Raw genomic sequence first — 25,023 nt, 5'->3', positions numbered from 1 at the left:
ACCGCATGAAGCATCTGAAATGCAGCCTTCATTAATATTTTGGCTGCCTTATCTCAGACTAATTTATTTCATGGACATGGAGAGCTGTTCCTGCTGATGTATTGAGATGATTATCTGGCAACTTTATTGTTTTTTGAAACAGGAATTCTCAATGTTTCTTGAGGCTCTGTGCTGGTTTTCCACATTTCCCTATGTTTGAAGACATGAATCACCAAGTCACTATATCTCTGTGCTATCTATCAGGAAATTTCCAGGTGATTTTTTTTCTTGCCTTGAGCAGATACACAAGCTATTGCTACCCAGTAGATTCATGGTCCAATCACATTGTGCCAAATGCCACAAGAAAAAGGTTAGAAATTGTAGACAAGAAACTTGAGAGTAATCAAGTAAGCAAACATCTGGGTGCTCTACAAACTACTACTTACTACTCCAGAGCAAATTATACAGACAAAATAGCTGATTAAATTTATTTGGATTTTATTCTACTTATTTTCATCTGTATGCTATTCACAAAAATTTATTATTTGCTCAAAAAGAAAAAATAACCACAACCCACAAGCTGATATTATTTTCCAGACAGGTGGAAAATGTTACAAAGGTCAGGAGGTACTTTCATTTAGTGTGTGGCAACCTTCCCCTCCAACATGGATACCCCCACAAGACAGAGTCTACAAGGAAAGCCATTCCTATTCTGGCTTACTCTTTATTGCCAGCATTAAAGAAAGCAAAGCTTTATCCAGCTGAGGGTAAGGTTTATGCAAGGAAACTACTGGTAAAAACATGATAAACAAAAGAGATGTTTAATCTTACTATATTACTGGTAGTAAGAAATAATATCCATTGCTTTGAAAGCATACATACATATCATACATGCTGATAGTACTGCACTTGGTTGAACATCTTGCTATCCAGCCCTTTGTCCTTGTTTGCATCCAAGAATAGTCAGAAGGCATGGGACTGCCAGCACGGGTACCTGAATGAGCTTGAAATATGTAAGCAAAGTTGTCATGGTCCAGCTATGCCAGAGAGAATGCTTAACTCTGTAAGAAAAGAGTGTAGGAGACTTCTTTTATTCAGGAATAATCATAAGATTATCTAGTCATATCTCCAAGGGGACTGTATGTGGAACATCTTCATTGCTGTAAAGATGTGTTTTCTCTAATAATTGCCTTTGAGAAAGTTTTGCTAAGGCAGAAGGCCTCTTTGTTCCACCGTCTGTAAAGAAACCAGCCCTGGCACGAACATAAATGCATGTGACAAATGTAACTGAGTTACCCGTGCTTACAGGTGTAGCTAATAATAATAATAATAATAATAATAATAATAATAATAATAATAATGACAATGTAAAATGAGATGAAGGGGTTCATGAAGTGGTTCTGTGCATAGGAAGCTGAATGCATAGATGTATTCTCATATGGCTTTACTATTAATGCATATTGCTTTGATGTTTGGGTACATCACACTCAACAACATGTTCAGCTCTGTGCAGACTGTTTGCTCAACTGAGTAGCGTATGGTGGAAAGAAGCTGCTTTTTTAGAAGAGAAGAATCATACCTCTAACTCTGTAAAGCTCAGTCTGTATGTTTTGCTAATCCAAATCTACTCAGTGCAAGCCTATGTTTGTGTGGCTTTAAGAAAAACATACCATGTCAGACATAGTAATCCATGACTAAAACAGCTACTTTGGCAATCGAACTTCAGCAATACTTTTCAATTCTGATGGAAATATGAAGTAAATCTGCCAGTGGTAATGCTGGTGCCTAAGCAAGTGCTCTGTTGTGAGCAGCTGTGGCAAGTGCATCTCAGTCTAACGAAGAGCCTCAGGCCTTGATTCAGAGCCGACCAGATGCACAGTCTCATCAGCTGTGATGGATTTCACAGCAGAGCTTATATTTGGCAGAGCAAGGTTCAAAGTATGCCCCGACCAAGAGGTGACACATTTTGACATATCCTCCAGCAAGAAGCAAAATAAAGTGTAACATATCTTATTTACTCTGTGTGTCACAGGGCCTTATGCTGACAAGGGTGACAGTCTCCCCTCGGCATCTGAGCAGCCCAGCCTCGCACTCGGTCATGGTCCGATGGGCAGCAGACCCGCTAACTTCAGCACAGACCTGGGCACCTCCCTCCTCACACAGCCCATCTTCACCACAAACACAGGTGTTGGACGGCACTAAGCAAAAGCACAGAAGAAAAACACTCAGAATAGCAACCAAGTCACCAAAAAAACCCAGACTAAAATATTTCTAGGAAATCTGTGAGACTGAAAGCATTTTCTGGAGGGTGGTCAGCTTTCACAAGAAAGACATGGACCTGTTGGAGCAGGATCAGAGGAAACCACAAAAATTATCAGAGGGCTGGAGCGCCCCTCCTACAGAGACTGGCTGAGAGAGCTGCCATTGTTCAGCCTGGAGAAGAGAGGGCTTTGGGGAAACCTTATAGCACCTTCCAGAACCTAAAGGGGGCTTATAAGAAAGATAGGGACAGACATTGTAATAGGGAGTGCAATGCTAGGACAAGGGAGAGCATATCCAGACTAGATATGAAAGATAAATTTTTTAGGATGAAGGTGGTGAAACACAGGATCAAGCTGGCCAGAGATATGGTTAAGGCCCATCCCTGGAAACATTCAAGATCATGTTGGACAGGGCTCTAAGCAACCTGGTCTAGTTGAAGACATCCTGGGTGATTGCAAGGGGGCTGGACTAGAGGATCTTTACAGGTCCCTTCCAACCCAAAGTTTCCTGTCATTCTTTCCTTAACCTAATTCCCTAATTCTTTCAGTAACATTAGCTGATATTCAGACTCAGGGAAAAAACTAGAAGTGGAAACAAATTGTGCACTGCTGGGGCTTCCCCTGCTTGGAGAGGCTGATCATGCTTGCAGGAAAAACTTACTCAAGGTGTCTCAGATGCTGTACTCAAAGCCTTCTCTGATGTTCTTGAACTGGTCCACATATCTACTACTCTAGAGCTCAGATAACTTGAAAAATGAGAGATCTGTCTTTGGACACTAACAAACTGATAATGTGCAAACCCTTACAACTGGTATCTATATTTTCATACAGACAGTTTCATGAAGATCAAAGGATCTACTCCTATAAACACATGTGTGTAGCTGTATCAATGACATTCAGGTAAGAAAATTCCACCTGATATTTATTTTTCATAACTGTATCTTTTTTTTTTTTTTTTGGCGTTGTATGCAATTTTTTGCCTGTGTTTGCTGAAGCTACAGACAGTTTTGACTTTGTTGTTGTTATTTTTGTCTGTTCAACCCTGCTAGACAAAACAGATTAACTCCTATCTAGTAATCCTATTTCTTTTCAAATTATGACAATAACCATGCCTCAAGCTTGGGCACTTCTAAAATCCTAATTTATTAGTTCATATTTCCATTCCTAGCAACTCTTCATTAAATGCAATGTAGCGTAGGATACTCAGGGAAAATAAATCAGGGATTTGAAAACTTCCACTGCAGACTGATTACAAAAAACAGGAACTATTTCCTCTGAGGGAAGAGACCTCACCTTTAATCGTTATATGAGAAACTGGGGACAGACAGTGAACAAACTGTATAAGCCTACAACAGTAACTGGCTTTCCCAGCTAGCATACAATAAGACTTTTAATTCTTAACCACAGGATGCTGCTGGGGAGACTGCTTGGCAAATTTCAGGAGAGGATTAGTTACTCCTGTGGGCAGTAAGGGTTCCTGCAATTGCTCTTTCAAGGAATCTGAACAGGTAGATACAGTGAAAAAGAGTACAGCAGGGGTTTCACCCAGAGGAGAAAGAGAACCAAAAGGATGATTCACTTAACAGGGACTAGGAGCAAGCTTTTCCTGTACATAGTACATTTTGTTACAATATCCTGCAGGGTTCTCTTTCCGTGGTGGAAGACTCCTGCCATATTTGGATACCAAACACTTGGGTAAGGATTTGAGCCAGCTTAGCTTAGCAGTGCCTGGTGCTTCTGGGAAGGACTGCAGATGCCGTACCAGGACAGACCAACTGCCCAACTACTAATGTGTAAGTGGGGATAAAGATTTCCTTTTGGTCATATGAACAATTTTGGTCGTATGAACAATTTTGCTTACAGTTTTGAAGACTCTCTTACCGTCACATTTTTCCCATGAACGGCAGGATCCACATGGTATTTCAGTTGCCTGAGGTACTTTGCAGTTTTCTACATTAGTCAGAGAGTATTTTCTGCCCATGCACTCCAAGGCATGCATCTTGCAAACAGTTAAAGGTGTGTTTCTCTTGGTTCTTTGATCTGTAGCACAAGTGTCCAGAGAAGGACTGAAGACAAAAGCAGGAATTGCACTATTTAAATGTGCATTATTTTGGTAACTCTTAAAAACAACCGAGGGACTGGAAAACATTCAGAGCCTAGTTACAACTTCTCTGTTCACTTAAGTATCTGCTAAGAGTGCAGCAAAGAACTCAAGACATAGACATACAGACAGACCAGACTTCTTCCTTTTCCACAGCATGCTCAGCAGAGTCAAGATCTGTCCCATCTGAAGGACAGGGATATTACCATCTTTTTGCCATTGACCTCAGCAGCAGTGAGAGAGAGAGACTTAAGTTAAAAGTATTTCAGATCTCAGTTATTCTCTAATTTATGACACCTTCATGAACATAAGCACACATACAGAAAACATTTCTTATACATATATGACACATACAAACATGCACATACAATATTTTATAAGTATTTCTTAATTTTAAGGTGTTCAAATATACTTTAAGATTTCTATTCTGGTGTCTCTTAAAATGATCAGCTTTTACTAAATAATACCTTATAATCAACCACCAGAAACCTAAGATATTTCTGGAAATACACATACATCTCCACAGAAATTTTAAAGAAAAAAATTACCCAGAAAAATTGCTTATTTCTCAAAATGCAGGTAGAGCTTTAACACCCACATAAATGAGCTTTTCAAACTGGTAATAACAATCCTTGGGCAACCTTAAATGGTGTTTGCTTTGGGGACAGTTCCAGGAAGTTGCCACCATTTGTGTTTCATGCTCCAAGTGTAGGAGGAGAGTAAAAAACCCTTCCTTTACTTCAATTCCAAGAAGTTGTCATTATTTGCATTTCATGTTCCAAGTGTAGGAGGGGAGGAAAAAACCCTTTTCCATTACTTCTAAGTTTTAATCTTGAACTCCTAGCTTCTCCACTTGTTCTCAATGCAATCAGCAGTATTTGTGTTGAATGAACAAAAGAGTGACTATCGGGAGCAGAGCATGCCTGTGCTCTCCGGGATGCTCTTTACAGCCATGAGTAAGGGACTTCACAGGGTACCAGAGCAGAGATAGGCTCCCAGGGAAGGAGAGCTTTGAAACTCAGACCCACAGCCTAATTTTCAGCACAGCTCCTCATTTTAAGCTCACAAACATTTCAGTTGAAACCTTTGGGGTCTAATAGGCCAGTTCTAAACATCAACCTCAGCTAAACAGGTGCTCGGTGGGGACAAGAGGCTGATGAGGTAAATGGCCCTAATGAGGAACAGGCAAATGGCCCTAATGAGCTTCATGAGGATCACTGAAGGGAAGGGCAATGCCTGTAGGAGGGAAGAGAAAAGTCTAGTAAGAATGCCAGAACTCAAACCTTGCTAACTTAATGGTCAGGCATGAAGGTAACTTTTCTACTTTTCTTTTTCTTTTCGCCTTTTTTTTTTTTCCCTGTAAATTGTGGATAAGTAAGGCACTAAGGAAAAGATCCTTCTCCAAGCTTTGGGAATGGCTCTTAAAAAGATGACTTTGAAGCCTTGTAGAAGAACTGGCTTTACAAAAATTTTAAAATACCTGTAGCATAGTGCATCTTTAAGGTATTTAAAATATAGCATGGAGTTCATTAGCTGAACCTGAAAAGTTTGGTGCCTCTACCTGTGACCAAATATTTTTATGAAATGTATTATATCTTCCACTTAGGTTAGCATCCTCAACCACAAGTTGAGGTCCCTTAGCTGCTGTGCTGGGTCAAAATGACAGCTACTAAATCCCTAGTAAAGTTTGTTGCATGAATTCTCCTTAATCCTCTTTTGTTAATATAAAGAATGAGGTTAACCCTCTTATTCTGAGGCACAAGAGAACAGACCAAGGGATATATAGCAGCAGGCACCAGATAAGCGAAACAGGTGCACTTGTATGCATTGTACTGTTTGGTCATCTAGCTGCACAGTCTCTAAGATAGTGGAGCCCTGATTTTTATGTGGAAGTTATCTTTACAGACAGAAGTATAAGTAAAACTCCCTGTTTATATGTTATCTTAAAGAACAAAGTGTGTTCCTGGGGAAGCAATTGTATTTAATCTGTAATTAAATTTTTTATTATATTTAAAATTGTTCAGATGTCTTCTTTACTTGCCTAAGTGATAAATCTCAATACCTGAGTCTCTAAGGTCAAAATCTTGCAGAGAAGGCAGCTTAATTTGCCTAAAAATATTAAGATCAGACCTCTGCACTTATCTGTCTGCTTTGCACTAGTTTATAAACACCCAAAAGATGAAATGGAGCTGATTTAACCAGCTGCCAAAGTTTGAACCCAGGAGTTCAGGGACCATGTTGCCAAACTCTCACAGAGTTCAATGCCTCATACTGTCTTGAGAGTGATTTACATATTTGCTACAGCTGGGTCAGCAGAAGAAAGACAGTGGAAATCAACGTGTTAAGATGCATAAGAAAAAGGATGGAGAATCTTCACTCATAAGAGAAATTAGCAATTTGCACTCATTATGATATTTCCCAAGGCTGGGAATATCACATCATTGCAATAAAAAATTTTTAGAGGCAGAGAATAATCCTTATGTAAAGTGAATGTGAGAAATTCAATACGTTTTACCTGAAAAAATAAGGTGAACGATAAGAACAATATTTTACTAAAGCACATATTATGAGAAAGTAAATAATATCTGTTAAGTCCATAAATATCTTCACTACCTTTCACCTGCAATAAGAGGTAGGAAACTTTTGGTGAAAAATTCATCGTGCTGGGAATGATTTTAACTTCTTGGAATTGCATTTGAGATGAGAAATTTTAATGTAACACAGTCCAAGAACTCTCAGAAGGGACATAGATGCTTTGCAAACAAATTTGAAGAAAAAAAAGAGGGGATAGTACTTAAAAATTATCAAATCTCATGTTTTACTATGGAGATAGCTCTTAGCTACTGGAGGCTGAGGTTCCATCTGTATTAACACACCATGCTCTGGCCCCTTCCATGTGTTAGGGACAATTTACACAGAGTAGCTGGTGTCCCCCTTTGCCCCAGAAGATGGGGACTACATCAGAACTAGAATGGTCTCTCATCCTGGTCACTCCTGAGCTGTGCCTGGGAATTATACAGGAACTGGCCCTTGTCAAAGGTCTACCAAGAACTGCTATAGCAATTTAGCTGCTCTGGTGCCTAGGGATCATTCCCTTGCTCTCAAAGGTGAGGACAGATGTAGCCTAAGGTACTCCACCAAGAGGGACCAATTACCAGTCTGTTCTAGGGTTTTTGCACTGTTATGGGCAGTCTCTGTAGCTAGTCTTTGGAAAGTGAAAGGATGGAGGAGAGGTCTGAAACCATGATGTTCCTGAATTACCACATGAACTCTTCTTGCTCCAAACACTCTTCAGAGAAGAGACTACTGCTGAAAGTCACTGCCAAAACAAAGCAAGTTAATTCTGCTCTCTGAGGAAAGATCGGACCAAGATCTGCTTACATGCTTTCCTCCTACAGCCTTATAACAGGCTGGAAGATTAGTCTGCTTTGACAGCTGATGATTTATCCCTCTATCATTAGATGCATTATTTCAAGACAGTGAAATGATGGCATGAGGTAACAAAAATGACTGTTATCTATATTCTTGCCATTTTAAACATAATTATAAAAAATAGAAACAGGCAAGTAGTAAATTAATTACAAATGAAGCTTCAAAGTGTAGCTAAATGTAATTCATTTAACTGCCAAGGTTACCGTGACTCTGCCCAGGGCCTTCCCTAGCTCTGACTCCCCTGTATTCTGTGTAACTGACTTCAACACATACATAAACCTGGAAAGGAGTTGTTGATCCTTTTAAATAATTGTTGAGAGAAAAGAGCAGGACCAGATTAACTTGAAGTATTTAGGTGTTTAAAGATAGGAATAGCATTAGATTGCAGAGTTATTACAAACCTGGCACTTACCTTTGCACACAGGACAATGGCCTCTGACCCTAGGGAACTACCCAGTGGATCTGTATCTGAAATAAGCTCACCAATTTTAATTTTGAGAAGTTCAGAGTGCTAATCTTGTCCTAAAATCAGAGTCATCATGCAAAGCACTCTTGGTCTATGTGCCTGATGGGAAGTACCCATGCTCTGCTGAAAGTTCTACCTTTAAATCACTAGAAACATCTTCACAGTTTCTTCCTCCTACTATACATGGGTAAGACATATTTGGTCTGTTATCCTGAAGCTTCCAAACTACTCAACTCAGTCACATAAATCTGGCCAGATTTCCTATCTAGAGCCCACACCCACTTTACAGGAGTGACTTGATAGGAGATGTCATCCAGTCTATGCAAACCAGCCCAGATGCTGGAGTGATGAACTCACTGGCACATCTGTTCATCAGCGCCATTTGGTCTTGGGTGTCTTCTTGTTATTCTTCCACTTTAGTTCTCTTCCTTTTGTATCTCTCAAAGAACTGAGTGACTTACTCATTTCCTTACATTATTTCTTCTGCATTGCTTATTGCAGAATATAGGCTTAGATTAAACAGAAAACAGCAAACTCTAATCTGCAAGTTATGAAGTCAGGAAAAGTAACATGACTGGTTTGTGAAAACTGCTGTGTAAATGTGAGATAAAATTAGATTATTGTGCCTTTCATAACCCCCTAGTCTCTCAGCAGTGGAAAGAAATATGCTTTATTTCACTAGCTTATTGCTTTGATGGTTTGTGTCCCAAGGGCCTCTGTTGTAATGTTTCCTCAATCCTCTAAATCTTGAAAATATAATTTTATCTTTTTTCATCTGCTTCACAGATCAAGCAAAATTATGCCTTCACTTGCTGTCATCCAACCAAATTTTAGCACTGCTAAAACCCACTGACAGTTCTGACAAGGTAGGTAAGTGATGAAGAGGACCTTGACTGAGGTGTACGGCAAACCAAGTACGTCTCTTCCTCATGGAAGTAAAATTTTCTCCTCTATCATAGACTGAAAACTTAAGAAATGTAATTGGTCCTGAATGAAGTGAGAATCTAATTGCCAAATTGAGTCTGAACTTACCCACACTCATAGGGCATTTTGCACACACATTGTGACTGATATACTTTCTCCCATGGCTGACATTTAGGCTCTGTCACTTCTGTTTTCACATTGGGCACTGAAGTAGAAGAACACACAGATATCAAGGGTCAGAAAAACAAGATCTGCTGTGAAATTATCAGTTGAGTTTAAAAGGCACTGAATTATATAGTCATGACATGAAGTCACATCCTACATGATCATTAAAAGTATCTACTACAGGGAAGTAATCAACAGTAATAAAAAGATATGATACACTTTGCAAAGTTACTGTTCAGTAATTTATCCATGGGTCACCAGCCAGATGGAAAGAGACAGGTACTATGCTAAAACTTAAACATTCATCTCATTTCTGCAGCAGTTATTTGTTTCTGCTAAATTTAGCACTGCTGAATCATAGCTGGGAATAGTTTTGTCATTGGGTTTCAGAATTATTGACTTCACTGTTGTCACCAGAAAAGCTACAGATCCAAAACCCTATGTCAACCCAAATACCTTTATACACTGATGGCAATGAAAATTACAAGTTCCATCATTTGTCCTCCGTTTTTACCAGCTTTTAAAATAAAAATAATAGAAATTATTGGGGAATTTTCATGATCACAGGTGTACCATTCTTTAAGTAGAGAGTTGTACTCCAAATTTTGCTAAACATTTCTTTGTAGGTTTCTGTAGCATGTTAACAGCAAGACCTTGCTAAATCCCTATGGACTTTGCTAAATCCAGTTTCCAAGGAGGTTTTATCCTGACTTTTTTTTCAGATTGCGTTTCTGCTAACATGAAAATTTAGTACTACAGATTGCCTTTCCTAAAAAAATACCACCCTTACAGATTAAGACTTGCTAAGCAAAACAGACAAATTATCAGAGAAGAAGAAAAAAAAAAAGAAAAAGTAAGAATTTCAGTGCATTATGATACAGACAGCAAGCATAACCCTGTCTTCCTGCAGAGGGGAAATTTTCACCAAAAATCACTGCATTTTTTTTATCTCCTGGGTAGTTGGTTGCATAGTGATTAAGCACTCCCATCCAAACTTACATATGCATTGTGTCTGTGAATACTTTTCTTCACAATTTTTACCCTTCTAATCTCATACTCCTTGAGTTCTTAACTGTTATTAATGCGTTGTTCTTTATTTTTTTAATTTTTATGCTAATATAATGCTTCCATACAGCCAAGCACAAGCTGTTTTTCTTTCTGATGGAAGCATTTGAAACTTTCCAGTTATTGCTGGAATTAAAGAACATGATGTTAGCAAAAAACAAAAACCAAATAGAAATCACTCACTGAGGCTAAGCCTAAGTAACTGGTAACAGCAGTTCAGCACTGCTGCTCTGGCAGTTTAGCAGCAGCAAGTCATTTATTTACAGCTATGCCATTTCTTCAGAATCACTACACTTCCTGTTGATGTGTTTATGACAGCAGATGACTTACACCAGCAATCTCACAGGACTGCTGCCTTTTGAAGTCTAAGCCTGACTGACACCTTCATTTTTCTGCAGCTGAGGCAATGTCCGCAGCATTGGCTGATAAGGAGAGACAGAAAAAATGTAGATGCGCCTAGTCTCCTGCAGCAGTACCTGTTGTCTCCAGTCATGGGTCTCCCAAGGTGAATATGGGACCTCCGGTGAAGCTGTGGTATGCTTGAAGCACAAGCAGCTTGGGTGCCTCTGTGTCACTAATCAGCATCACAACAGTGCTGAAGAAAAATTCTTGTCTGTCTTCCACAGCTGGAAGAGATGACTTTGTGCTGCTTGAAGCTATAGCCTATTTCTCTTTCTGCCACTGCTGCCCATATCAGACTAGAGCTTGAACAGTTTGAACTTCAAGCAGTATTTTCCCATTGCTTCCAGATCCTGGATATGTAATTTGTATCAGCTGTCTGATACTGTCTGACTGATCAGCTGTCTGACTGCCAGATCAGCAAAAGCAGTCACCCAGCCCTGTCATCCTCTTTCACAAGAGGCTCTGGTGCGCTGAACAGCTTCCAGATTGAAAAACTCTAAGGTGTAGTTCATATGGTCGTAGTGTTATACAATGTGCGAAAAGTGAAACATATTTTGGTGGCAGAATAGACATCATAAATCCTGGGCAATCTCTTAAAATAGATAGTGACAACACTCAATAGCAATCGGGGAGTGAGAAGCAAAAAGCCTTAATGAAACTTCAATGAAATGCCTTCAGGCATCTTGTTTGAACAGACCACAGAAAACACACCCCCATGTTTTCTGTGTCTTTATATATCTAAACTGCATAAAGCTTAGATGGAAAGAAACTCCTGCGTTGTACTTGAGACTGCAGTGGCTTACCTGGTCTCTTGCACTGGATAGTCTTCACATCAGGAGACCACTTGAGGCTGGGCTCACACAAAATGGAGTGTGCCCCTTCCAAGTGCATGCCATGTGGACAAGACAGAATTATTCTCTCACCAATCTCGTACACAGGTTTCCATGGCTCTCCTTGTAAACCCCCCTCCAGCTCAGGCAGGAGACAAGCGGTTTCTGCGGTGGAGGCATTTGAGACAGCCACAGTAAATCAGTGGATTGCATAAATCAGTCATGTATTTTATTTTCTCCAAAATTCCTCAAAAAATTGAATAGTGAGGTTAGCTGACTTTCCTGTAGAAACCTATCAGTCAGGATACTAACTCATCACACCAGTCAAACATGTAAAATTAAGGACACAGAGACAATATATTCTCCTACTGCCTGCAGGTGCAGCCCTAGCTGTATGAGAGCTTCCCTCTCCTTAGGACCCATGTTTCTGTTGACAGTTCCCATTAGGCAACAGCTTCCTAGTAGATGGATATCACACATATGGGACCCTGGGAGAACATGTCCTAGTACACACAGAGATAGCCTTAAAACTAGATTTTATGGGTGTGTTTCTAATCCAGCATTACAATATCTGGATTCACAGTAGAAGAGAATTTAGACCTGATTACATCTAGGGAACTGGGAAATACAGGTGTGTCTTTTCCCCCCATTGTAGCTGGAAAGCAGATGCTCTGAGATGTTCCATGAGAATTTAAAAATGGAGCTGTAGTTCAAAACAAGAATCAGTTAGACATACCCTGGCAATATCTCTCTCCAACTTGCCACTGTAAATTACTGCGACACTTAGCAACAGGATCACCAACAAGAGAATATCCATGTTTGCATGCATAAACAATGTTTCTCCCAACTGGGTATGAGTTTTCAGCATTCTGAAAGAAAATGAACAGGTGAAATTTTGGATATAAAATACAAGAACTACCAGCAGCACTCTTTGATTCTGGAATGCAGTAGCTAAGGACAGTGAGAAGCAGTATTGCTACTCTACAATGCAGTGATGAGACAGTCTGGAATATTGGGGGCGATCCTGGTTATCAAGTCACTAAATGTGATCAAAAGGGGTATGGAACAGTGCTCTCCTGATGGTGTATAAACAAACTGCAAATATGGCTGTTATCAAACATTAGCAGGGCAGGACAAGATCTTGAACAGTCTTGGCCTGGGGGGAGATCATAGTGACTGCATTGGTTTTGCCAATTTTTAGGATGGCATGTTATCAGCTTTGTAAAGGTTAACATGGACTTGAAGACACGGGTTTTTTCTCATTTTATATTACACTCTCTTCTAAGGAGAGATCTTACGAAAAATTGAGACTACTCTGTGAATTGCAGGGTTTTACCTTTAGTTTGTGAACCAAAAATATCAATGTAGGAGACAACTATTGATTGCAAAAAAAAAAAAAAAAATCACTAGCAAAAGAAGGATGGCAAGATTTTGGATCTTGCTGTAGGTTGCAGTTTTATGCAGAGTCAACTAATGAATTTTGAACTAATCCTTTTATCTATTTATTGAGCAAAGAGACTTATGACAGCCTGATAACATGAAGAAGGCATAATCCATTCCTCCAAGGGAGGAATTAGCCCCCCTTGTCAAATAGGCCTAAGCTATGGTGAGCCAAGTACCTTGCCAGGTCTTCATTTCACCAGAAAAAGCAGAATAGTGAGTTACAGAGGGAAGATTACTAAAATCTGTTTATGATTTTATTATGGACTTCCTGAATGAGAGCATTTTTCTCTCTAGTTTGTTTTGATTTTATATGTGCCATGTAGCTCAGTAAATTTTTAATACGTATATGGAACAAAGGACAAATAGATGACTTTTCTGTATCGGTACCATGCTCCAGAGAAGCAAAGATCTTGTTCTGGTTTTGAGGGTGGGGATTGTTTGGTTTTATCTAACTTTTAGTTTGAATAGTTTTGGATACTGTCATGTAAATGTCAGACAGTGAAAAATGCTGCAAGAGTGGCTATTCACTAGGTCAGATATTAAGCTTGCCAAGAGAAATACAAATTTGCAAGTGAACATCTATATTAACTGTAGAAAAGACATTGCAAGTAGGGATAGAACAGATAACAAAGCAATAGAAATTAACTCACTTGAACAAATCCATTTTCTAAGAGAGGAGGAGGTGAACAAAATTCTGTAGGATTTATGGATAAATCAAAACAGTGTGGTTCAATCAAGCTATGAAGCAAACAAAAGTACAGTTTAGTTTGAATTTAGTTTTCTTTCCTTTCAAAATGCTACACTCCTCAGTGAAGCCCATATTCAAGACTCTTATGCGTACAATTTCGTCATGATTATATTGAAATCAGGCACTGCCAGGCTATCCAAGAGAGTGGTAAATAGAATGCTGTCAAGTTTACTGGCTCTTACCCCATTTTCTAGCTTTATCTTCTATGACATTCACAGCTTCTGAATTTCATTTTCTTTCAACTTAAATATTAAAGCTCAGTACATGATCTCCTTGAATTCAATAGTTTATGCACCCCTCTGAAACAAATTTTTAAATCTTTCAGCAGTTGTCTCAAAGTAATTTTTATCACTTACCGAAGATGCTGCAACTCTTCATCTTCACACGCTTTGCTTTCATGCTGCTCTCCCAGGCAGGTCTTCCCACCACCATGTGGGGAGGGGTTGTTGCAGGTTCTACTCCTTGATTTCCTTCCCCCTGAACAAGGACTCCAGGAAGACCAGCAGCTCCAGTGTCCATCAACGACACCTGCGCAACATTTGGGAATATTTGGTTTAGTGTGAAAACTACTCTCTTTAAACCACTCTTTAAAGCATTCCCTCTGAGAGCTGCTCAAAGCTAGTGATGGCTCCGACTGTGCCCTTACAGAAAATTCCAGATTGTAATAATCTAATCTTTCATCTTCACCTAGCTTTGACATAGGTATAATTCCACAGAGGCTATGTATTATCAGTGTCTGAGAGAACATAAAAACAGCTACCAGCTACTACTAAGTATAAAATTAAAAAGGAATTTTTTTAAGTCATTGATAATTAATTTAGGATATGTACTTACTTATAGGTGGTTGCATTGAGCAGTTAGTATTGTCCACTGTATTTAACACTAATAATAAAACCAGCTCTTTGCTAAGGACTGTTTAGACAGGCTGAACAAAGACTCAGGTTTGGCATGACCCTCCCCATGCTGTTTGTTTGCAGTGATGTCTCACCCCAGCAGCCACTGCATGAGTGTGCAGTGCAACTGACAAACTCTGGAAACAGGAAAGCACATTCTGTCACTTCTAAATTCTCACAGGTTTAAAGAGTGCTGACCTGGCTGATCTTGCACAAGGGTTCCCAGCTCACAAGCTGCTCCAAAGGTGTAAGGCTTGCAGTAACACACACACTGTGTTCCTTCCACGGCTGCCTCACCACCATTCTGGCAAGGCTGACATTTGCAGGGATCATTTTCAGCCATATATTCTTCAATGGCTTGTTTTAAGTGGTGCTTTTTGACTGAGGAGCAGGGCACTTCCTTTACCAGCTCATATAATGGTGTTAGCTACACACAGTAGGAAAACATGCATATTAAATAGTTATTACTGTAATATAAGAGTTTATAAGCACATTTCATCATGCAAAATAATTTGTGACATATGCTTCTGCACATGGGAGTTGGCACATTAGATGTTCTAATTTGCTAATTAGCTAAAATCTTATGTTAGTATTTAATGTTAGCCTTTTTATGAAAAGCCTGTCCTGCTTAAAAGCATCCTTTAAAGCTACTGGTATATCAGTCATATTTAAACATATTTAAACTATGGGAATGCAGGTGAGATAAAAGTACAACACAGACCACCAATGAACTTGAATTCTTGAATTCTCACCCAGATGTTCCCAGCATAAAAAAAAATAAAGACATTTAAAGAGCTCACTATGGTATTTCATTGGACAGTGATCAGAACAGAAATTGAAGTTATTCTGCCTTTAAATTGATTACTTTATGATATTATATGCTTTTACATTTAGCCAAAAACTTCCCAACAAAAATATTTGGGGTTTAAACCATGTGGGCGGAGTATGTGGACAGTTCCCAAAAGGGACATAGGCAAGGTAGCAGTGAATAGAGCCATGCCCAGCTCTGAACTGTCTCACTTGGAGAATCTCCAGTTATGCTAAACTTCTGGATTCAAAGTGAAGGAGGAGAAGTAAAAGGGATATGCAGAAGTTGGCAAGTGAAGTGAAAGCCACACAGACATGCCCATATGCAGTTTGGGAAAGGGGCTATCTCAAATTGGGTCCATCTCCAATGCTAACACGATCCTCTATTCCTAACCAGATCACTGAAGTCACTGAAGGCTGGTATTGACCTGTCAACGGACTTAGATTTCTGATGCACCTGATCATATTAGCTTCACAGCATTTTCTTCCTGAGCATTTTCCTTTTTTACAAAGTGATCTGAAAACAAAATGAATGTAGATCATGGCATGATTAATCACCAGCTGTAGCTTACTAATTTCTCCCTTTGAGGTGATCCCATCTGCTCACCTTTGCTTCAGGAAAATAGCCTTACCTTTTTTTTAATTACTCTGGGATAGTCTGTCACTGATGCAGCCCACAAGGTGTACATCCGACTGTTCCCAGCAGGATTATCCAGGTCTAGATAACTAAGGCCAGCAACAGCACCTGGGCTTCCTCCTTCTATGTAAGGGTCTCCTTTAATTTTATTGCCAGTGCTTCCTGCAGATTCAGGATGGGAAATACATAAAATGTAGGCATTGCTATGATTACAAATGGAAATGGAAGCAATGCACACAAAAACTCTGCTAGAACATAATGAAAGGACTCACTAGAGCAGTTCAACCACCTGTGCCAACACTGATCACATATAGGTTCTATCTGTTTTTCCAGGTGTCTTGGCAGCTCTAACTTAGGGTGTTGAGAAAAGTGCTATTTTCTGGGAAAGTATTAGCAATAATTGACAGCAATAAGCGCCAGAGAGCCTTTTAAACCAGACACTTGATGTCTGGGTTTAGCATATTAGGACAGAATTCATCAAAGTTATCAACACCTGCTCCTCATTTTGACAGCTATTTAGGATGAGATGAGAGATGGATACATGACAAATGTGTGAGTCACCATTGAACAGTTACCTGAAGAAGTCAGTAGCAGTTCATCCAGTTTGGTGCATTCCTCCTTCTTCTTTTTCACAATGAGTGCGTTCCAGCCTGATGAGGTACACTTGTACAAGTCTGTTATGCTGACACCTGCAGATAATCCATCTATTAAAAATACTGTACACAGAAAGTGTGTTGGATTCATTTCTGAGTTTCCCACTGGCTAGAGAGGTCATGATCTCTCTTTATGAGAGATCATAAAGCTTATTATCCATAAACTTTAGCAATGTGTGGATCTTCCCAGTAACAAAAATGCTAGGTATTTACCTCCTAGTTTACTACACTTAAACTAGGAGGTAACTAACTAGCATTTGTGTTAGTGGGAAGATCCACATATTGCTAAAGCTTATGGATGAATGCTCAGAGGTGTGAGGTGTATCTGGGAAGAATTTACAGTATCATTTATTTTCTCACCTCAGCTCCAACTGATTAGCATTATAGGTGCCAATCTGGCGTTTGCTCTGTAATTTCTTCTGCCCTACACAGTTTTACCCAACCTTGATGTCCATGTAACCTTTAAGCTTTAACATTGTTTGAGTTATATTCAAGTTTAGCCTGAGGAGGTCCTAAACTGACTATAATTTTTTATATATATACCCAGAGCACTGCAGGTCACAGACATGGATCTAGAACTAAAAGCTGTGATTTGAGCACATTTTTTAGTCTTCTTTCTTTTGATCATGAAGAGAATGTAGTAACTTGTAGAAGTCTGTTACTTGATTTTAGACATTAGCTAGAAAAACATATATATAAATTTTTATTCTTGATTTCTGACTTTGCTTTCTGCAACAAACACTCTAGTACTCTACCTTCTGCTTTCATTTTGTCAGTATCCATATAGAAAATAACTTTGTAGTGTCCTCCTAGAGACCCAGAGTGTAAGAAGTGTGTCCCAAACTGTTCAATAAGTCTTCGGTAGACGCTGTACTCGTAGACGACTGGAAGGTTGAACAGTTCCTTCCAGAAAGGCTCCGCAAGAGTGAGAAAGTCTGGGCGGTTGTTAATAAACTGAGCAACTTCCACACTGTTCTCCACAACCATCAGCTGCTTACTCTGGGGAAAGGAAAAGCCATCAGTCATGCTCCATGTGACTATCAGAGTGGCTCCTAATAGCCAGATGGCACACACATTCTATTGGCAACTAACCAACAGCTTTATAGAGCTGTTTGATATGTCTAAGCAACACAGTAATGCAAAAAGAACACCCTGAAGTCATGAAATATGGTTGGACCTTTACTTATAATTGCTGCAACATCTTTGTTTTCCTCCCGTGTACTTGAAAACTAGCATAAGGACAAGTGAGATCTCATTCTTCAAAGATAATGGTGGCTTCCAGAAGGCTTTCAGAAGCCTGGCAGAAGAAGGTTAACAAGCCTTGTCTGAAAGCAAACTACAGGCAGTGCAGCTGTTCTCTGCACCCTGTTTGACTAGGTAAAACTTTTGTTGTAAGGGGCTCTAGCCATTTCAAGGATGCTACTTAATTATAAAATCCAATATGCCTGTACAATACTGTTCACTGTAGATTCTCAAAGTTGCTTTTGAACTTGGTTATGCTGAGTCTCAAAATATGTCATTGTTAGTGTCTGCTTAGGGGCCATAAAATGCATACATTTGTTACTTGATTTTATTTTCTCTAAGATAGAGGTTGCACTTCATAACTGAAAATTACTCTCAAATTATTTATCTAATGCTTCTTTTAAAACAAGTTAAAGGCACAAGCAGTGTGACCTTCTGGCTGTTAAAGACACCAGATTTCTCTCATAATGGAGAGAAATGGAGATTTCTCTACTAATGGGAAATGCATTACAAAATAAGTTAATTTTAACCACAGAAGTATTTCAATATTTTGCTCCACTATACTGACCAAGAGGTAGCAGAAAAAAGTGGACAGTAAACTACTTGAATAAAAGAAAAAGATAAATCAATTATCTTTTTGATAAGAAAAGAAGCCAATGATTTCTTCCTTAAACAGGGAGAAAAACAGATAGTAAATAAATAAATTACTACTAAATAGGTAAGAGGGAGGAAGTAGAAACAGCAGCCAACTCCTCTGGATAGATAAGCAAACCTGTGACCTCTTTTTAAAGGTTTTATGGGATATTTACTCTCATGCACTTTGTGACAAAAATGTTTTTATAAAAAAAGCATTTTCATCTCACGACAAAAACAAGCGAGTTAAAAAATGAAAATATTTATGCAAAGTACTAAGCTACAGGGACAAGTTATACATACCTTTTGCAGATTTTTAATCTCTGTCTGCTTGTATTTGTTTGAATTTTCATACTTCTCTATGTGTTTCATATAAGACCAGGTACTGTTGAAAAACTCATAACTAAAATCATTTTGAACTTTAACCTAGAAGGTGAAAGACACCTGTATGAACAACTTCATGTAGGATTTTAAAACTATAACGTATAGAGTAGAGCAAGGCCTTTCTGATGCAAAATAAGTTGATGTGTTTTTCAGGCTGAATCCATTTTAGATTTCATAAAAAGTACTGCACACTATTGAAAAATCATGGAAATGCATTCATATATATATATAAAATCTCAAGTATTTACACTATGCAGGAAAGTACATTATGGATTGTTTGGCATGCTTCTAATAAATGTGAGACAAACCAAATCCCTGAGACTGACTTCAAACAAGAAGATCTGGAAGATCTACACAAAAAATGCCAAAGCCCTGTATTCCACCTCCAAAAAGCAATTCTTAGGATGATTCAGGTAACTGCTTATGCTAAGATTAGCTTTATATTCAGTCTAACTGTGAGAGATTTAGAAATCACATCCAAGAAATTAATCTCTTATTTTTCCTTTTATTTTAGCAAGATACATGCCGATTTATATTTCAAAATAATAAGCAACTGCAGAGAGGGTACAGGTATCAATGAGCTGTGCTTAGGCAAGCGTACCTGCCAAAGGCCCCTGCAAGCTTTGCATCATTCTCCCATTTAATCCTGACTATAAATACAAAGCTATTCTTAATGGAAACATACCTGAAAATTATAAGCAAGAACACTTTCACTCAGCCTGTAGTATTCTCTCCTATCGCCGCTAAAGACCTTTCTGCATTGCCCTCCAAAGCTTTTCGTATGAATGACTCTTCCCTTAGTCTCACCAGTAATAATATCAAAGCTGCAAGAAGAAAATATATGTCATTAAGACAGAGACAAAAATTACAGAGCCATTATACTTGAGTGCTGTATCTGCAAGTCATGATCACAGGCTTATTTAACCATGGGATTATCACCTGATAATAATAATTACTTTTTTACATGCAGAACTGCAAGTATCCATAGCATGTTACAGCATTGAAAGGGAAATGTTGGTTTTGATTTGTCAACAAAAATTAACACGTCATTATCTCTATAGATTAAGACATTTATGTCTATGTCAACTGATTTTAAGTTTTATTGTTTGAACAATTACTGCAACAAAGGAACAATCGGGCATCCATTTCAAAATGCGGCTGGAGAGGGGGACGGTTATTATATCTCAGGTGTAGCATAACAAGTGATAAATCAACACCAAAGAAACTTAAAACAATTACTTGACAAGTTGTAGTTCAGATGTAGAAACAGAAATCCATTTGAATCTAGCAGCAATGAACAAAAAGAATAAACATTGCTGGCTCGTTTTTTCCATGCTGAAGGTCATGTGTTACTAGTTGAAATTTGATTTATTATCTTAGCAGCTGTCTTTCAATGGCAGGAACGAAACACTAAAATGCTTTATTCCGTGCTTCAGGTCAAAGGACCTGTACATCCTGTGCTGAACCACTGGCATGGTGGAAGCAGTTGTACTGAACATTTTTGCATATGGGATATTTTACCATAAGCCCAGAAAATCTATCTGTACACCCAGAGCTTGCAAATACATCAAAATGTAGAGTGCATTTGGTACCAGTACTACTGAGCCTGGCACAGAACATTACCCTGCTCCTGTAAGTTCTGAATTCAGAGGTGTTTTGTCAATATCACATACAGTTTTCCTCTCTTCACATCGATCTTCATCTGCACCATCATCCTCACAGTCTTGATCGCCATTGCACACTAGGGATCTGCTAATACACTGACCTAAATCAGGACAAACAGGCATGGAAAAAAGAAGTGTTTGTTAGTTTAAAAATAGATCACCTAAAATCAAAGCAGAAGTCCTACTAATCTACTACATTAATTATCATATACACTCTCATGATGAACAGACTGTGCTCATGAGGTCTTGTGAAGCATAAAAGTAGACATAAAGAAATAGCGCATAGCACACTCAAGAGAGCCATAGCCATCCAAGGCTTATGATATATCAGTGAAACAGTTGACTTCTAGATCTGCTTCCTAAGCTTTCACCCTTTGACCCAAATCCCTTTAGTGATTAACTGTGTTGGTCTCCCTAGTAGAACCAAAACACGTTTATCATGGTCCTCTCTGATAAATATCTACCTACGCGATAATGTGCTCCTCTGTGAAGTTATGGGAGATGCTTGGATACATTATATGGAGCATTAGTTTTCATGAGCCAGGTAATTTCATATTTGGAAATAGCGTAGAACAGCTGCAAGACATCAATGTAAGATTGCATCCCTTAACTACCTCTTTATAATGAAAAAAAATCTTGTTCTCTGGGGCAAACAAGTAAGGCAGAATGAGTTAGAGAGGGTACCAGGGCCACAGCATATTATCTTCAAAACTCTGCAATACTCCAGATTAAATTAAAAGCATGCATAGTCGAGGCTGGAAACAAAGGAAACATTCACCTAAGTCAAATTCATCTGTAGATCAAGAACACTGCAAATACATTACCCATTTACTGAATTTGAAAGGTAACAAGGCTATTTTCTTTACTTCATGAGTGGAAAATATTAAAAATTATCTTGGATGGTACCTGAGAAACACCTGAACCGATCACCACAGCCATCTTCTGTTGGGCATCCCCTTGTGGGGGTGCATGGTCTTGTTTCAAAGGTATGCCCTGAGCAGGGATTTCCCCCATACTGGCCATAAACTGCCACTGTGCGTCTCCTAATCTGAATGCAAATCAAAAGATATTTTAGGAAATACAAATGCAAAGCCAGAATAGTTTGCTACTGTGAAGACACTGCTACTACTCTAGACATTCACTATTTTTTCTGAGAACAGCCACACCTGGTATTACCACCAAAAGGTAGCAAACTCGCAGGTTAATACAAAGATAACACTTTAGTTTCTGATGTCTTTAGCCTGGTGCATGAGCTTGGCTCGGTTTATTCAAAAATCTAATATGTAACTGAAGTCAAGAGAAAGCTGCTAAGAAAATTAAGTGGGTTTTTTAATATTTTTAATAGGACTAGCCATGCCTGATATGAGTTTCTTAATGTTTTTCAAGGTAAACAACATAATTAAGGAAGATGATAAAATCTTGCATCCAGTGGTCTAGTTTTTGTTTCTAAAAAAAGTAAGTACTGTCTCGTTGCACATCTTCAATATTGACTAATCCCTCCTTAATTGGTATAACATCAAAGTAAATGAGAAGCAAAATCAAACACAAGTGTCTTGCGCATCCAGAGTTGCAGTGGAAAAATCATCAACTTATTTTCATTGAAGGTAACACTTTGAAACCAAGTTTTCTTCCCTCGACATGATGCCACCAATGAAAAGTCAATGGAATTGGTACAAACCAGCATCAGAGGAGGAATATCTCTGTTTACCAGACGGCTCAGCTGAGCTTTTTATCACCAAAATAAAAAGAGCACAAATTATTTTACAATATGAACATCATAGTTTTGAAAGGAAACATATTGGGACAGTCTGGAAGATTCATCTTAGTTCTTTGCTCTTCAGCCTTCTCATTCTGCTAGGGATTTTGCTGATTTGGGGGTTTAATGTTAGAGTGGCTTCTTAATTACTGAGGACAAAATTACATGCTAATGAAGTTCTGAATACAGAAAAGGTGTGTCCATCTATACCTGTTTTTGAGTACAGCCACTGCACTCAGACCAAGGGCCAAAAGAATTCCAGCGGCAATGGATTGGAGAAGGGCTGCTCCAGTATTGGTTTTTGCATTAAAAAATAAACAAGTAAAACCCAATCAAAACACAACAGAGGAAAAACAACAACAAAAATCTCACCCACCCAGCCACCAACCCCCCCCCCCCCAAAAAAAAAAAAACAAACCAACACAAAAAAACCAACAAACAAAAGAAAAGAGAGGGGAACATTATCAGGGATTTCCATCCATAAGCATGAGTGCAAAACTTTCCTAAAAGGCAAAGCAAACCCTCAATAATAATTAGGGATATAACCAAGTTTACTAAAAAAAACACTTGGATTTGCTTTTCATGTGTGAGAATTAAATCAGTCCCAGTTTGGCCTTTCTGGCCATTAGAAAGAAGAAACCAGACACATTCACCTAGCCTAAAGATCAGCAACAAAACAAACTGCTAGTTTCCATGGGAGGATTTCAGGGTGTAACCTGTCCCTGGGACTGAGGCTGGCTTGGGGTAAGCTGTGCTGTGTTTCACAGACATGGGTTGTTCTGCCTCACGCCACCACTGTGTACCCTCTTCCCCAAGGACGGCTGACTCCTCCGGGTAGAAGTTAAAGGACACCATAATCCCTCACTCTTGTTGTCACTAGTGGCAGTGTCAGAGATGACATCAAACAGTGAGTATTTCTCAGGAAATTCAGTGTGTATTTCCTAGGAAATATACCTGATGGCACCTTGAAACCCTGCCTCACATCACACACAACAATTATATATGCTTAACTTTCAGCATGTATTTTATTAAACAAATATTCACCTGGAAAGAATGGGAAAGAAGCCTGAAATTTCCAGCAACAGAAAAATCCTCAGAACCTGAAAAAGAAAGGAAGTAAAACAAATTTACTTTGCTTTCCTACTTTTCCCTTCCTTTTTTAGATCATGCAGTTCTTCAAGGTTTCTGCAATCCATACACTAGTCAGCTTTAGAAATAAAAGGAAAATGTCACACAAATTTTTCAGCTTTGTTGTGCAAGCTTGATTTTAAATTTTCTTCTTTCTTGCAACACAGTCCAATTACTTTTTTCAGCTAACTATTTCTCCATATAAATTAATATTTCATTGCACTTTTCATATTCACTTCATCAGTACAAATTAAGTAATCAATTTTCTTACCTTCATGCTAGATAAAATACTCAGATATACAGCAATTACCAGGGAAAATGGACTTCTAGCATTTTCAGTTTGGAAGCCAAAGGAGTCAGTCAGTCTGTCTGTTGCTGTTCATCTCTTCTCATTCTGCCTTGCTACCCCCTGCTTTTCTTTCCCTAAAAGGGTTTAGTATTGCCAAGGAATTTTAACCTTAACCCATCTAGTTCTCTCCAGGGACACAGCCTGCTTTGGGAAGTGCTCAGTATTTTTAAGGCCTATAAATCAAGGCTTGGATGTATTAACTGGGGCTGGAAGAAAATTATGAGCACTTACTGAAAGAAGAATCATCTTTTCTTTATCTTCTCATAGTTTCTTTCCTCTGAACAAGACTTTTGAGAGATCCCTGGCCACATGCACTACACCACGGCTGAATTCATGGCTGCAGCAGGAAGAACTGCTCCAGGATAAAGCTGATGTTGCTAAGGTTTCATTTTAAGCACAAATATTCATAATCCACTTCCAAAGTCTTGTTGTTTTTTGTGTATCAAATTTCACAGAGAAAATCAGCTTAGGGGTCTGAATGCAAGTTTTGGTCAATTCTGGCCTGGTTATGCATGTTTTTTGTGGAGATACTCTTAAAGAAATAAGAACACTTAATTTTCCCTTTCCTTATCCTGCCATGTTCTCTTATTTTTAGTTTTGATTTTTTTCCCCCCACTTTTCAGAGCTGATCCACAGCAGTTACAGCATGAAAATGCCAATGAAAATTCTGGGGAAATTTACCTTAATTTATCCTAGTGTACCCCAGATAAAGCCCTCTGTCTTGGTTTGGAAAGACAGGAGTCTGCTAAGGGATATAACCTGAAATGGAGAATGCAAACTCTCCCCACCCCTCTGAATTGCTATGAATTTTAAATTAAGGGGCTCTCAGGAAAAAAATATGGGAGCAGGAAATAATAGTTGTTTAATAGGGAAGAAAAAGAAAAGGATAAAATAAACCATGCAGTACAGTAGAACAACACTGTCAAGAGTCAGAACTCAACCTGCCACCCTGTTGGTCAGGGTGTTGGTAGCAATCCAGTTGGAAAAGGGCTGCAGCCCTCCTGGAGTGTCAGGTGTGGTTCTGTTGGAGCAGGGGGGTCCTGTAGAAAAGGATGTATTCT

General features: G+C 38.8%; 1 protein-coding gene across 1 annotated transcript; it reads right to left on the bottom strand.

Moving 5' to 3' along the window:
* Positions 1-499: 499 nt before the first annotated feature.
* C7 (complement C7) lies at positions 500-24,005 on the bottom strand. The gene is made up of 18 exons (XM_084224582.1): positions 23,885-24,005; positions 23,530-23,585; positions 22,696-22,768; positions 21,636-21,777; positions 20,689-20,830; positions 19,751-19,889; positions 18,985-19,107; positions 17,562-17,805; positions 16,729-16,842; positions 16,149-16,315; positions 14,908-15,136; positions 14,173-14,344; positions 13,719-13,806; positions 12,362-12,494; positions 11,599-11,790; positions 9,272-9,368; positions 4,122-4,306; positions 500-2,177 (listed from the first exon to the last, which is right to left on the bottom strand). The coding sequence occupies exons 1-18, from the start codon at positions 23,888-23,890 to the stop codon at positions 1,990-1,992; spliced, it is 2,490 nt and encodes an 829-aa protein (XP_084080708.1). The 5' UTR covers positions 23,891-24,005; the 3' UTR covers positions 500-1,989.
* Positions 24,006-25,023: the final 1,018 nt, after the last annotated feature.

The sequence above is a fragment of the Fringilla coelebs genome, assembly GCF_963513975.1.
Source record: "Fringilla coelebs genome assembly, chromosome: Z".
Taxonomy (NCBI): domain Eukaryota; kingdom Metazoa; phylum Chordata; class Aves; order Passeriformes; family Fringillidae; genus Fringilla; species Fringilla coelebs.
This window is presented reverse-complemented; position numbering and strand designations above follow the sequence as displayed.